At 46.2% G+C, this 15,510-nt stretch overlaps 1 protein-coding gene across 1 annotated transcript in view; it reads left to right on the forward strand.

Annotated features, from left to right (window-relative positions):
* Ruvbl1 (RuvB like AAA ATPase 1) overlaps positions 1-15,510 on the forward strand; it is a 35,035-nt gene that overhangs the window by 14,147 nt on the left and 5,378 nt on the right. The window contains exons 4-8 of the mRNA XM_004665115.3: positions 2,172-2,323; positions 5,510-5,599; positions 6,392-6,541; positions 7,918-7,981; positions 9,090-9,288. Coding sequence (XP_004665172.1) covers positions 2,172-2,323; positions 5,510-5,599; positions 6,392-6,541; positions 7,918-7,981; positions 9,090-9,288 — 655 coding nt within the window. The remainder of the gene's footprint in view (positions 1-2,171; positions 2,324-5,509; positions 5,600-6,391; positions 6,542-7,917; positions 7,982-9,089; positions 9,289-15,510) is intronic.

Here is a 15,510-nt window from a genome sequence, read left to right on the forward strand (position 1 = left end):
GAAGCAGTTATCTTCAGGGGCTGTGCGAGGTCTGATTAAAGTTCAGTTTTCTATGTTGGTCACAGTTTTCTGATAGAAAGCTTCTCTTGGTATTCATGAACTGAAAATTTAGTAAGGTTCAGAGGCAACATGTCCCCTCTCTTGGGGCTATTCCAAAGCCTCCATTTGCAGGCTATCAGGTGGACGGAGGCAGCATGAAGCTGATGCTTAGGTTGACTATCAGAGGTCTGTGCTGATTGGGTTTCTGGGAGAAAGTAGCACCGACCCCATGATAAGATAGCTGCCACATTTGAGAGTGCCTCACATGCTGCTACTGTGGCCTCTTGCCTGCTATGATATAATATGTCCACATCAGATCAGAGGTGGAGACACCAAAACTGCTTCAAGGAATGCTGCCACCAGGGGCAGCTGATGTCTCCTCTCACTTACTCTTTAGATAAGGGTCTTCTGTTGTGGCTGCACTTTGGGATCTTCTGGGGGTGATGGTGACAGCCCTGGGACTCAGAGACAGATGGGGTGCGTGCGGCACTAGGCTGTGAGATCATGCCTCTCTTTAGCAGCTCTTATAAAGGCCAAGAGTTGTGGCCATAGAGCCCAGCAGAGGAGTGCATCACTGTTCTTCTTTTGCCATTTCTCACCAGGGTAACTCAAGTATACTTCCCCCTCTTTTTTTTTTTTTTTTCTAGGTAGGGTCTCACTCTAGCTGAGGCAAACCTGGAATTCACTATGGAGTTTCGGAGTGGCCTCTAACTCATGGCAGTCCTCCTACTCTGCCTCCCAAGTGCTGGGATTCAGGGCATGCACCATCATGCCCGGCTCCCCCTCCCCTTTTTTAAGTTTTTTATTTGTTTATTTGCAAGGAGAGAGAGAGAGAGAATGGGCACTCCAGGGCCTCTAGTCATTCAAATGAACTCCAGATGCATGACCACTTTGTGTACCTGGATTTACACGGGTACTGGGGACTCTAACCCAGGTTATTAGGCATTATGGGTAAGTTGCTACAACAAAGCAAAAACTGAAAGCAGCCACTATAAAAAGGTAATTGTTGCTTATAGCCCAAAGTTCCCTTGGTGTTCTCTCCTCGTCACCAACCTTCCTTCTGCACATTGGTGATGGCCTTAATTTCTCACACTTGTGCAAACTTGAAGAAAATGTAGCCATCCAGTTGTGTTTCCTTCTTTCCCGGTGTTGTATGTCTAAGATTCATCTTGGTGTTGATTGTAACATAACTTCTTTTCACTGCCATGCAGTGTTCCCTTGTGTGAGCATCCCACAAATTTAGTTTCCTCTTCTGTTAATAGACTGTGTGGCAGCTGTAGGTGATGATTTGCTGTCTTTGTCACTTAGCACGAGCCTGTGCCCATGCTTCTGGACATGAGCCTGAGGTTGGAATTGTAGCTGATGGTCTGCAGCAGAGCATGCTGTGTTGCATCTAAAGTGTTTGTGCCATCGACATGCCATCACTGCTCTTCAGCCTCAGAACACTTGGTAGCATTCTGAGTCATTTTATTCCTTTCCTCCTGTTTTTATCAACTTTTATTACGCATATTTTCAAATATACAAAAGTCATCAAGCCTCAGCCAAAGTCCCAAATTCTTAGCCTGGGTCTCCTGGAACTGGTTTCTCATCTAAACTGGAGCTGAGCACTCACCCTGGTGTTCTCACTGGGCGTAGGGTATGGCTCAGGGAGGTGTGAGCTCTCTGCTGGGCTGGAGGGCTGCTGAACAGTAGAAGGGGTCACTGCCTTGAGAGCACATGGCAGGGTCTTAGGGTCACCTGTGATGGCTAATAGGTCCCTTTGAGAGTCAGAAAATTAGGGCACAGTGGCACAGTTATGGTCACTGATTGGTGGAGTAGAATGGGTTCATAGACTAGATTAGCAGGTAAAGGCAAATTTTAACCCCTTGGAAGTATAGGTCGAGTAGTAGTTTTGAGAATTATAGCTTGGCTTATCTGTCTGGTTCTGGATTTGAACCTGAGAAAGTCATTTTAATCGAATCACTTCTCCACATTTCTTAGTAGACCTCCAGTCTGCATTTGTATCTGTGTTGCTTTTCTTTCCATGATGTCACCCCTGAACTCTCAGCCCTGTGTTTGTGTGCATATTTACACGGCTTGCTTATGAGAAGGGAGAGCTCTGTCTCTGACCATGGCCTTGTCATCTCTTCCAGGACTGCGGATAAAGGAGACCAAGGAGGTTTATGAAGGTGAGGTGACAGAGCTCACTCCCTGTGAGACAGAGAACCCCATGGGTGGATATGGCAAGACCATCAGCCATGTGATCATTGGGCTCAAGACTGCTAAGGGGACAAAACAGTTGAAGGTGAGTACGTGTGGCTGTGCTATGATCTTGCCACAGTGCCCAGTTTGTGTACTGTGGATATGGGTGCTTTGCAGCCTGTTGTGAGGCCATTAGGGGATATAGCAGGACTAGTGCAGGACCTGGCCCTTGGAGACTTGGTGAAGGTATGACCTTGCCACAGTGTACAGTCTGCAACCTTACCTTGGATGTGAGTGCCGCTCAGGTAGGTGTGATGATATTAGGGGATGAAGTGGGACTAGTGCAGGGCCTGGGCCATGGAGACTTGGGGAAGGAAGTTGCTACTACCCATTCCTAGGAAATTCTCTGTGTGTTAACACGTGGGCTGGGTGGTAGGTGAGGAAAGTGCCTCTGCTATCCTATCCTGTATCATAACTATATGTCCACAGCCCTGGGCCTTCTGCATGTAGAAACAGTGCCTTACCCAAGGAATGGAGGAGATGTGGAGCAGACTGCTGATGGCCTCTCCTGTTGGTTGATGCTAGAAGCCTGCAGTACACTGAGCTTCGTGGCTTTGTTTATGGCCTTTGGGGATTGTCCTCAGACACCTGTCCTTTCAGCCTCTAGGAAACAGGCACAAGGTGCCTAGGAAGAGGGTGTGGACTTTGAGGTCAAATTATTATTATTATTATTATTTGGTTTTTCGAGGTAGGGTCTCACTCTAGCCCAGGCTGACCTGGAATTCACTATGGAGTCTCAGGGTGGCCTCGAACTCATGGCAATCCTCCTACCTCTGTCTCCTAAGTGCTGGGATTAAAGGCGTGTGCCACCATGCCCGGCTTTGAGGTTAAATTCTTAAAAAAGGATTTTGTGTTTCTGTTACTTAGAGCTGGGCCTGATGGGCAAATGACTTGATTGTTGAGCAGTTGCTTATCTGTTAACGAGGAATGCTAGTTGCGTATATCACAGTCCTGAGGATAAAACTTGGGGTTTTGGGTATGGCCCTTAGTTCCATAATGAGAGGTAGCTGTTCATGTTTATGTGTAAGCCCTGGGAGGGAGAGTTGGGATGGGCTGGATTGAAGCTGTTATCACAAGAGCTCATAGATAACAGATAATATCAGCAACCTTCATTGACTGTGTATGCTTGGCCCAGGACTGACAGCTTCTGCACATATCATCAGCTTCACATGTGTGCATGCACAGACCTAATTTCCCTCACGTGTAAGCGGCTGGAGCTCATAAGGAGGTCAGACAGTTATTGGGGAGATGGATCACACAGTGGCTTAGGTGACAGAGCTAACTGAGATCTAACCATTATGCTATCTGCCCTCCAGCTTGCTGTGTGCCTTTGGAAGTCACTTGGGCTCTCTGGGGCTCAGTGTTCTCATCTATAAACAGCTAGAGCAGCCATGCAATTCCTCTGTCTTTATTCTAGTCTACCAGTTTGTGGTTCTTTGATTCTGTAAGGTTGTTTCTTGGTCACTGCTTTATTGAGATCATAAAAACGTCACTTCTTCAAAGAGCCATTTTTCTTTTTCCTAACAGAGTTCTCCATCTCAGGAGCTTTTCTCTGCACACATCTATCTCTGTTGGCCCACCCCTCAGCACCTCCGTTCTGTGTTAATTAGACTTACAGGATGTGGCTCCTTTCAGTGATCACATCTCTAGTCAGTTTACTTGGAAAATTATACAATAAAAATGCTTGAAGGAAAAAACCAGTATATTCTTCAGTGTGTCTTCTATTAAAAGGCATGCAGCTTAAATTTGAACTTCCCATAAGGCCGCTTTGCACAGATTCTTAAATAAGAGAGAAGAGGAAAATTATTTTCCCAGATGGGAATACTTGGATACTTGTAGCTTGTGGAGAAGATACTGGGAGAGAAGGAGGCATCCTGACTCTGGTGCTGGGTACTCCAGCATAAGATGAGGGTGCTGAGTAGTCCCCCCCACCCCCAGGCCTGCCTTGTGTGCTCAGCTCCACAGTTAGTCCCTTCCCCCCAGGCCTGCCTTGTGTGCTTGGCAACCATTGTCCCTGTACTGCAGCACTTCCAGGAGGCTCTCTGTCCCCACCCAGCTGACGCAGAGCCCTTGTTCTGCAGTTAGGGTGGTTGATTTTCCATAGCTCCATGAGGTATAATTTTAAGTACAGTTTACTAATTTGAAATGTGCATGGGCTGGGTAGATGGCTCAGTGGTTAAGGACACTTGCTTGAAATGTGCAGTTTAAGGAATTTAATGTATTTATACAGCTATATAACCATTACCACAGTCTAATTTTAGAATATTTTATCACCCCTAAAAGAAACCTCATGCCATTAATTTGTCCTTCTCTGTCCCACCCATGCCCTGGGCAACCACTGATTTCCTTTTTGTGTCTAGCCTGTTGGGGAATTTATTTCATAGAAACTGAATCCTACAATGTGTGTTCTTCTGTGTCTTCTACCTGGGTTGTTACTCTTTAATTTTGTTTAGAATAGGACTCTAAATTTTTCTGCCACAACCCATTGTGTAACATTTCTGCCTGGTGTTTAGCTTGGGGAGATTTGTGTCTAAATACAAGTCCCTGCAAAAGACGCTGTCTCAGAGTGGTAGTCCCAGTGGTGGCCTGGATCTGGGTGACCTGGAGGGTCTCAGCAGGCCAATGCAAGAGTGGGCTGCATTCTCTCTGTAGGGGCCCACTGGCAGGTCCCAGAACACCAATGTTTGATCAAGAAGAGTCTTGGCTTAATGTTTGTCATTTTTAACTTCATGTGTGCATGATTGTGCTTGGGTACTGGATGAGGAGGGAACTTAGGCTTAGAGAACTTTCTCTGGAATAACAAGGCTTGCAGATTGCCAGCCTGATAAGCAGGTATTGGCAAGTGTTTCTATTAGAGAAAATTTCCACAGTTGTCCAAGGGAGGAAAGGGATAGGACCTGGAGGTGTGTAGCCAGTGTGGCAGTGTGGATGGTATGGTGGACATCATGGCTTATCTAAAAGTAGCCAGAGCCTTTTTAAAAAACCCTCTACTTTATGGCCTCCAAAGTCAAGGGAAGGAGAGCTGTGTTCCCATGTCCCTTGTGCCTGCACTCAGTTGTGTTCACTCTCCTACTGTCCTTGCAATGCTCAGCCCTGACACACCCACTGGTGGTGTTCTCCCTTTCACACTCCTGCAGTCACTGGCTCTGGAGCTCCCATGAGTGCCTCAGCACCAAGTAGAATGTATATTGCAGTTCTCTGAGACATCATCCTTGTTTTTTTTTTCCAGCTGGATCCTAGTATTTTTGAAAGTTTGCAGAAAGAACGAGTGGAGGCTGGAGATGTGATTTACATTGAAGCTAACAGTGGGGCCGTGAAGGTATGCCGTCCTTGGGGCAAGCTCCATGTCACATTTGTGTGCCATGGAAAGACCCAGGTGACAAGGGTCACATTCTTTAACAGCTGTGCAGTGCAGGGAGGAGCTGGCATCTGGTGCCGTGCCATGTGCAGGGCAAAAGTTGTCCAGACCCAGGTGACAAGGGTCACATTCTTTAACAGCTGTGCAGTGCAGGGAGGAGCTGGCATCTGGTGCCGTGCCATGTGCAGGGCAAAAGTTGTCATTTTGCGTATCGTAGCCCTTTTTTCCCTTTATCTTCATTCCTTAACCTTCTCATGACGAAAACAGACAGCCTGTTAGAAAAATACTAAAACTTGCTTTGAGGGGGAGTATAGGGTGCAAAACCAAAACAACTTTAGTCATTTTCACATTGAAATGTGCAGTGTATTTAATCTTCCTTTTATCTCTGTGCTATTTTCTTCCCAAGATATATGCATGTGGGAAGGAATGCAGCATTAGTGGGCATTCTTTTCATATCTGATGTTCAGTGTCCTGTACAGTGGTGCACACTATTTAATGGATGAGCATAATACTTCATATCGTGCACTAAATCACCCACCTGCAAAAGAGCCTGCACAGTATTTGCCCTTTATCCGGAGACTCTTGGAGAAAGTATAGGGTGTCTGACCCACCCATAGGTCTCTTCTCTTGGCGGTAGAGAATGGGCACATTTGGAGATTGGGAGGGACCATCATTGTTATTCCACAGTTATCTGTCTCATTGGTGACTTGGCAGTGACCCCCCACACACACATACTCATGTTTCTTTTTGCAGAGGCAGGGCAGATGTGACACCTATGCCACCGAATTTGACCTTGAAGCTGAAGAGTATGTCCCGTTGCCAAAGGGGGATGTACACAAGAAGAAAGAAATCATCCAGGATGTGACCTTGCATGATTTGGATGTGGCCAATGCACGGCCCCAGGTACTGATGTGTGCCTGCCTGCTGGGCACATTGGCCTTTGGCGTGTGTCTGGGATGAATGGGGAGTTTTGGGGATGAATTGGAAGGTCTGGCCACTGCAGAGACAGGTGCTCCTTTTCTGTGTGTGATGTTCAGCAATTGACTTGGATGTGAGCTCCCTGGGGCTCCTTTGTTCCTGTTTTGCTGTCCTAGTCACAGATGATTTCCTTGGCTATTCCTTCTCCCAGCCAGGCCTGGGCCTGAGCTAGCCAGCTTCCTGTCTGGCTTCTCTCCAGCAGCAGCTCATGTCCGGATGCTCTGAGTGTTAGTGACCAAGGGCATGAGTGTTGTGTGGTCCTTCACAGGGTTTCAGAAGCCTGGCAAAGGGTGTCATTCCTTCTACTTAGCAAGGCCCAAACACTTAGCACTGCACTGATGCAGATGTCTGCTTCTCAGCTAGAAGATGCATACTTACTCAGTAGCTATAGGAAAGGACCTCATCCTAACCATTCAGGTTATATTGCCTTCATGGGTCCCTTGAGACTAGATGTTCCCCTGAGGGGTGGAATGCTACCTGTTCCTTCCCACAAACTGACCTCCTGGGGAACGCCTGCTTTGTTGACTGCCACTAGGAGCTTGGGAAGGCATAGAGAAGGCCAGGGTGTTAGTGAACAGCTGTTTTGTAGGCACAGGCTCATATAGGTCTAGGACAAGGCCAGCAGGCCCCTGCAGCTGGGTCTGGTGAGAGGAGATGGGGACATAATGATGACGCACCTTTCTACTTTTTATGACAGTCCATTGGTCCACAAAGGAGCTGGGATGTTGGAGGTTGTGAGTACCTGTAGGTCACATGTCCTGCAGAGGGCACTGGGCCTGAGCTGCAGCAGAAGACAAGCTTCCTGACAGATGGACTAGACTCACCAAAGCTTTGAGTCATAGAACAGCTGTGGTGTATGTGGTGGGGGGGAGCTATGGAGGAGCAGAGGAAGAAGCCCCTCCTACCTTTGGCTTACACGTCCAGTGGAAAAAATTGGCTTGATTGTAACAGATTTGGGGGACATGTGAAAATTGCTGTGTTCAAAACCTCATCACAAACCAGGGATGGTGGCGCACACCTTTAATCCCAGCACTTGGGAGGCAGAGGTGGGAGGATTGCTGTGAGTTCAAGATAGCCCTGAGACTACATAGTGAATTTCAGGATAGCCTGAGCTACAGTGAGACCCTACCTCCAAAATCCAAAACAAGCAAACAAAAACCAAAAAACCCACCTCATCACATTCTCCAGGGGAGGTGCGTCAGGGTCCTCAAGTTCAGATGACATGAAGGACCCATAGGATTCAGGGGGATGAGGCTTTGTAGCCACTGTAAAATTATGGCTCACTGAGTCTTCTTCCATAGGGGGGACAAGACATTCTTTCCATGATGGGCCAGTTGATGAAGCCCAAGAAGACAGAGATCACAGGTAAGAACATCTGTAGTGGGGCTAGGGTCCTGGGTGTACCTTTAAACAATGCCACACCATGAGGTCAGGGCTCAGCCTCACCTAGTCTATATTGTGTTTAGACAGCCACTGTAATCTGGACACATGTTCAGTTTCTGGTCCTTTTGAAGTCCAGAAACGGGACAGCCTCTGACTCTGTGATGGGGCTGCCTTCTTCCTCTGTTCTGTTCTCCTAGGCCCAGCCTAGGGTTCTGCTTTTGGGTGGACTATTGGACCCTGCTTCTGTTCCCTAATGACCACCTATTGTGTTAATACTGTCAACTGCCAGTTAAACACCAAATTCTCTGTGACCTTGGAGGTTTTAACCAACAGAGCAGCCTGAGACCTTTCTGTCAGTCCAAGAGCAGCTGTTTGGTTTTTGAAAGCTTGCTTTGAACTCTGGATCTTGCTGTCTCTCCTGAGTACTGGGATCATGGGCCACTATACCCAGCTGAGCTGTCTTTTGCCCTACTTTGAGTTTTATCCTTTATATATCTTTGCATGATGACTGTGGTCTTTGTGACCAGTCCTTATTGACTGTACAGAAGCTGGCCTTCCAGTGAGAGTTGTGACTTCAGTGGGTCATGTGACTTTGGAGAGACTCACCATCTCCAGACTGGAGACCAGCCTGTCTTCACCTTCATTCTGCCCAGGTTTCCCCCCAGAGAGGAATCCGACTGAGCTTGATTGAAAGTTAATTAACCTAAGCATTGTCATACAGGACCACAAGCTGGTCTTTTACTGAGTATAGTACAGGAAAATTTGCATATGAAAACTCCTGTCATCCAGGGCTACCCAACCTGCTAGTCTGTGAGATTAGGCCAGTGTTATATAATATGGCAGGGTAGGGAGTATGGGAAGTGTGACCGTCTGGGGTATAGGGCTATGAAGGCCTTCCTTTGCACAACCCCATGTCACTGACATTTTGCAAAGTTAACCAAACACAGCTTCAGGGAGAGCTCCCAATCGTGTGGCCTTGAGGTGTGTTCCAGTTTCAGATGTCACTGAAGCTTGAAGTGAGGCTGGGCCCTGCTGGGGTCTGTACAGCAGGGCAAGACAGGCTGCTCACCTTAGTTGTCCTCCCATCCAGACAAACTGCGTGGGGAGATCAACAAGGTGGTGAACAAGTACATTGACCAGGGCGTTGCAGAGCTGGTTCCTGGCGTACTCTTTGTTGATGAGGTCCACATGCTGGACATCGAGTGTTTTACCTACCTACACCGAGCCCTGGAATCTTCCATCGCCCCTATTGTCATCTTTGCATCCAATCGAGGCAACTGTGTCATCAGGTAGGGCAGTTACCTGCTGGCCTAAGGCCTTCTCACCTTCTCCCAGGCACTTTCCTACTTGGGATCAGTAAACCCACACATATTGAGGTGCATGGAAAATGAACAAGGTCATGTCTTAGATTCACTTCAGCAGTGTGCCAAGAGGTTGCCACCCTTCTGCCAGTGAAAAGAGTTTTTCTTTTGGCCTCTGGGGTCATTCAATTGGGATTGCAAAGTAATAGTCATATAGGGCTGGCCTTTGATAGCATCTCATGGGTTAGCTGACTCCTTCCATTTCCTATTAGCTCTGAGAGGTGAGTGTTGGTTTCACTTAAAAAAATACATACACACACACACACACACACACACGCATACACACATGCATACATACATATATCAGGGGGTGAGTATGGGGAGAGTAAGTATGGGCAGGTCAGGACCTCCTGCTGCTGCAAATAAACTCCACACACATGCATCACTTTGTGCATTTGGCTTTACATTGGTACTGTCAGGCTTTGCAAGCTAATGTTCTTACCCACTGAGCCATCTTCCGAGCCTTGGCTTCACTTTTCAGGCGAGGAAACTGAATATCCTTGTAACTTGTCCTGTCATAAAGACAAGTCCCAGGCCTTCCTGAGACACAGTGCTGCCTTGTCCCTTTCCTCCCTCCCTGAATAGCGGGTGCTCATGTGGTGATCTCACCCACTAGCATGGGCCTAGAGCTAGGCCTGAGGGCATTCTGGGTTTCTTTTTCTCCTAAGTACTTGGGTCTTTGAATCACAGAGGGTGCACTACCTCCTCTCAGGCCCACATTTGGTTCCTAGTACTTGGGGGATCTGTAGTGCCTTGAGGGTTGGTTTTCTGTGGTCCTGTTAGGCGTTCATACCTGGTCTCAGGTGTTGCTGTTTGAAGGATGTGCCTAATTTCATGCCTGCAGTGTGGTTGTATAGGGAGGGATAGGGCCTTGAGGCTGCAGGCTCTGGGCAGTGGGAAGTGGAATTGGAAAGGAGCCTGAGGGCTCTGAGGATTCAGGATGTCTGGATCTACAACTGAGCTGGAAGCCCAGTTGCTGGCCTGTCTCTGAACAATGGGAGGCTATACCTGAGTTCATTGGTTCTTAGAATTCCAGTCTTGGCCTTCATGAAGATTGTCTACAGCTGGGGCTGCTGACCTTGGGTGGGCTCCCAGGGGAGTTGCCTGGTGCTGTGAGTGCTAGGATAGTATAATGGCAGGCCACCTCCCAGTTTCTCCCACCTACAGTTGGATATGCATTTGTGGATCAAGATTATGTAGCAGCCATCTGGATGAGACCACTGTCACAAGTGCTCCCTGCAGTCTTGGAGAAAGGTGTGAGGCCAACTGCTGGGCAGGATCTGGAGGATGGATATGTGTGGGCCCTGTACCCAGAGGCTCAGCCCTGACCCTGAGACTTGCTAGACTTGCCTTATTTTCAGTTTGGGTTTACTTGGCATCCCAGCTGGTCAAAGGGCTCAGCCTGGACACACAGCGCCCCCTGCTGGGTAGCTCTGTTAACAGGCTCCCTCCGTCTTTGATGGCTAATTCAGCCTTAGCAAGTGCCAGCAAAGCCTGGCAGTTCCAGCCTCAGATTTCAGGCCTCTGTCCATCCCCAGCCCTGGAAGTCAGTAGCTCTTATTTGAGCCTGCCCATGGGAACAAAATTCTGGACAGCCATATGAGGCTTAGAAAAGGGGTTTGGGAAGGAGTCCTAGAGAGGAATGTGCCACAGCGATGATAGTGTCAGCAGGTGTTGGTAAAGACTCAAACCTTGCACCAGCCACAATGCTGGTCCTGCTGGCTTTAGTAAGAAGGGCCTGGGTTGTAATTGGTAGCTGAGCAGAGGGCCACCCCAGTGCATCATATGCTACAGAGACCAGGTTCTCAAATCCTGTAATGAGCTGTGGCTCTCTTAGCCCCACCCTCGGATCTCCACTTGGGTAGTACTGGGTCCTCTGCCCTAAGGTGGTGCCTATAGGCTCTTCTGAGGCTGGCCCTCTGCTTGCCTAGTAGGATGGAATGTGTTTTCCAGAAGAAACTCTAGACTTGGGATTCTAAATTTTGCTTAGCTATCTTTAGCTTTTTCAGTATTTTGTTTGTTTGTTTTTGGGTTTTTTTGATGTAGGGTTTCACTCTCTAGCTCACACTGACCTGGAATTCACTACATAGTCTCAGGGCAGCCTCAAACTTCTCAGCTTCCCATCGTCTTTAGCTTTTTAATGGACTACTGGATTAAGGTTTTAATTTTAAAGGCTCAAAACTATAAGAAAGTTTCTTAATGTATTCTTATAAACTCTTCTTTTGAAGTTATACTAGGGAGTACTTTTGTTTTCACTGACCTTTTCTCCATTAAACTTCTCATTTTGTTATGTCTGAATCAAAAATGATTGTTAACAAGTGCTGAGGAATTTTGAATATTTTTATCCTTGGCATAGTTTTAACTTGACAGAGTTGAGATCTTAAGATGTCCTCAGAATTCCTCAAAAAACTTCCAAATAATTTTTATTTTCAAAAGTATCTAAGTGGAGGCTGTAGAGATGGCTCAGTTGTTAAGGCATTTGTCTGCAAAGTCTAACAACTGAGGTTTGATTCCCACAAAGAGCCAGATTTACAAAGTGGTACATGTATCTGGAGTTCATTTGTAATGGCTGGAGGCCCTGTTGCTCCCATTCTCTCTTTCTGCTTATAAATAAATCAATAATTTTTGTTGTTGTTTTCAAGGTAGGGTATTACTGTAGCTCAGACTGGTCTGGAATTCACTATGTCATCTCAGGGTAGCTTCAAACTCATAGCAGTCCTCCTACCTTTGCTTTCTGAGTGCTGGGATTAAAGGCATGTGCCACCACACCTGGCCCTCTTTTTTGGTCTTAAAAAAAAAATTATTTAGCCAGGCGAGGTGGCGCACGCCTTTAATCCCAGCACTCAGGAGGCAGAGATAGGAGGATTGCCATGAGTTCTAGGCCACCCTGAGACAATGTAGTGAATTCCAGGTCAGCCTAAGCTAGAGTGAGACCCTACCTCGAAAAACAAAACAAAACAAGAAAAACAACAACAACAACAACAACAAAAGAGCTGGGTGTGGTGACTCCTGCCTTTAATCCCCACATTTGAGAGGCAGAGGTAGGAGGATATCTGTGAGTTTTGAGGTCATCATGAGATTACATAGTGAATTCCAGGTCAGCCTGGACTAGAGTGAGACCCTAACCAAAATTAAAAAAGAAAATGTTGCTGAGAAAGGTGTTTTCTCTACAGTTAGTTATTTTTCTATTTATTTTGAAAGATCTTATTTCTAGTCACTGCAGATGAACTCCAGATGCATGTGCCACCTTGTGCATCTGGCTTATGTGGGTTCTGGGGAATTGAACCTGGGTCCTTATGCTTTGCAGGCAAGTTCCTTAACCACTAAGCCATCTCTCTAGCTTCTATTAATTTTCCTTATATGTTAGCAATTATTAATGTACCACCTTTGGAACTAGTAAGTTGGGTCTTCAGTTAAAGGAATTTGCTTGCAATGTGAGCTGGCCCAGGTTCAATTCCCTAGCCACCCACACTAGCTGGACACAGTTATTTGCAGTGGCAGACCCATACACATACACACAGATTAAAAAATAATAATTTACAAACTTCTAACACATTCTTTTTAAAGCATTCTTTTTTTTTTTTTTTTGGTTTTTCAAGGTAGGGTCTCATTCTAGCCCAGGCTGACCTGGAATTCACTATGGAGTCTCAGGGTGGCCTTGAACTCACAGGGATCCTCCTACCTCTGCCTCCCAAGTGCTGGGATTAAAGGCGTGCGCCACCACGCCTGGCTTAAAGCATTCTTTTAAAAAGTACCTTTATTTATATATTTGCAAGCAGAGAGGAAGATAAAGAGTACATGAGGTACTTTTGCCACTGCAAATGAACTCCAGATGCATGTGCCACTTTAGGCATTTGGCTTTGTGGGGGTACTAGGGAATTTAATGGGGGCCATTAAGCTTTGCAGTAAAGTACCTTTAACCAGTGAGACAATTCATGAGCTCCAAAGGTGGTATGTTAGTAATTTCTAAAAGCCTTTAAAAATGTTCTGTGGGCTGGAGAGATGGCTTAGTGGTTAGGGCACTTGCCAGCGAACCCTAAAGACCCAGGTTTGATTCTCCAGTTCCCAAGTAAGCCACATGCACATAGTGGCATATGTGTCTAGAGTTCACTTGCAGTGGCTAGAGGCCCTGACATGCCCATTCTCTCTCTGCCTAGTAAATAAATAAAAATAAAAATAAAAATGTTTTTTTTATTGGAGTAAAATGTATATAGTATAAAACTTACCATTCTAACTATTTCAGTTAGCATTCACCATGTTACACTACTGCCACCACTGTTAACTTCCACCACTGATTACCTCAAAGGAAGTTAAGCAGTAAGCTCCATTCTCTTTCTTTGGACCCTAGACTTCTGTGCGGAGAATGTCCTGGCAAAGGAATCCTGCTTTGGCTTATTTGATAGCATGTTGTCAGGGTTTTTCCTGTGACATCATATATTTTTAACCTTCATTTTAGTTTTGCAGTAAAAAATGTGCATTGATACTTCAGTCACATGGATAGAATTTCTACAATTGAATTCCCCCACCCCCACCCTGAGGTAGGGTCTCACTCTAGCCCAGGCTGACCTGAAATTCACTCTGTAGTCTCAGGGTGGCCTCGAACTCATGGTGATCCTCCAACCTCTGCCTCCAGAGTGCTGGGATTAAAGGTATACATCACCACACCTGGCTACAACTGATGTTTTAAAGTTATAGTTTTATTTTTGAATGCTTACTTTTGGTATGAACAGTTACACCCAGATGGCATCTGTTCTTCTGTGACTGAGTGATGACCATAGGTTGTACAGGCTGGCACAGGTTCAGGTTCATGTTGCGTGCTGGGCCACACTAAGCCTCTTGTCACTGCAGCTGGCCTGGCACTCAGCCTATGTCCCCATCATGCCACTGGCAGGGTTAGGTTAGCAGGCCTCCTCTCCTGGGTGTTTCCCAAATTCAAGAGAAAAACATATTGCAAATAATTTGACTGGAAGCTCAGAAAGCAGAGGAGTGAATTTAGAGAGAATAATCAAATGCCTCTTCAGTAACCAAGGAAATGCAGAACGAGTCAGATTTCCTCTACAAACCTGAAAGCAGCGGAGCATTTAGGCCTTGGAATACTATGCCTGCCTGCTGTGCTGAGAGACCGGCCATGCTTGGCCTTGCAGGCTGGGCAGTTGTTCATTCCCTCAGATATCCAGGGCTGTGTTGGTACTGTGATTGCAAATGAAAGAGGTTCATGAGCTGTGTTAACAAGAAAATATTAAACATTTTAAAAAATGTATTGATTTATATTCACAAGCAGAGAGAGACATGGGGTGGGGGAGAATGAGCACATAAAGGCCTCTTGCTAATTCAGCTGAACTCCAGGAGCATGTGCCATGTTGTGTATCTGGCTTTACATGGGCACTGGAGAATTAAACCCAGGGGAACCTAAGGCTTTGCAAGCAAACATTTTTAACTACTGAGCCATCTCTCCATCCTAATACTAAACATTCTTTTTTTTTTTTTTTTTTTTGAGGTAGGGTCTCACTCTAGCCCAGGCTGACCTGGAATTCACTCTGTATTCTCAAGGTGTGGCCTCGAACTCACGGGGATCCTCCCACCTCTGCCTCCTGAGTGCTGGGATGAAAGGTGTGCGCCACCATGCCCGGCTCTAAACATTCTTAAGACTGAAACAAGAAGACAAAAGAGCACCCTACCCTTAATTCAAGCATGTGTCTTTACTCTTGGCCTATATCTACATGACAACACTTGATGATGCATCAAACCCACCCATATCATATAGTATCCTAGACCATGACCACTCACAGTTGCGCTCTTGGCTCTTCTACTAACCTCTGGCATAGTAATATGATTCCACTTTAACTCTACTACCCTTCTTCTTACTGGTCTGTCAACTAATCTACTAACTATTCTGTATGATTGTACAGATGGAGAGGCAAAAGCTTGGCAGGCTCCGGGCATCATGTTTTCCTGTATCAGATACCAACATCATGTTTTCCTGTACATATTTTGTTATATTTTCCCAAACCTTCCATGAATCTGATAATTACTGGGATAATGAAAACATTCTCCTAAACATCTGGCTTTAGTCTTGGGGGACATTAGCTACCTGCTTTGTGTTGTGAGTACAAGTGCCTCCATCTGAGTGTCTGATATCCTGCATCTTGT

This window comes from Jaculus jaculus, chromosome 6, assembly GCF_020740685.1.
Source record: "Jaculus jaculus isolate mJacJac1 chromosome 6, mJacJac1.mat.Y.cur, whole genome shotgun sequence".
Lineage (NCBI taxonomy): Eukaryota > Metazoa > Chordata > Mammalia > Rodentia > Dipodidae > Jaculus > Jaculus jaculus.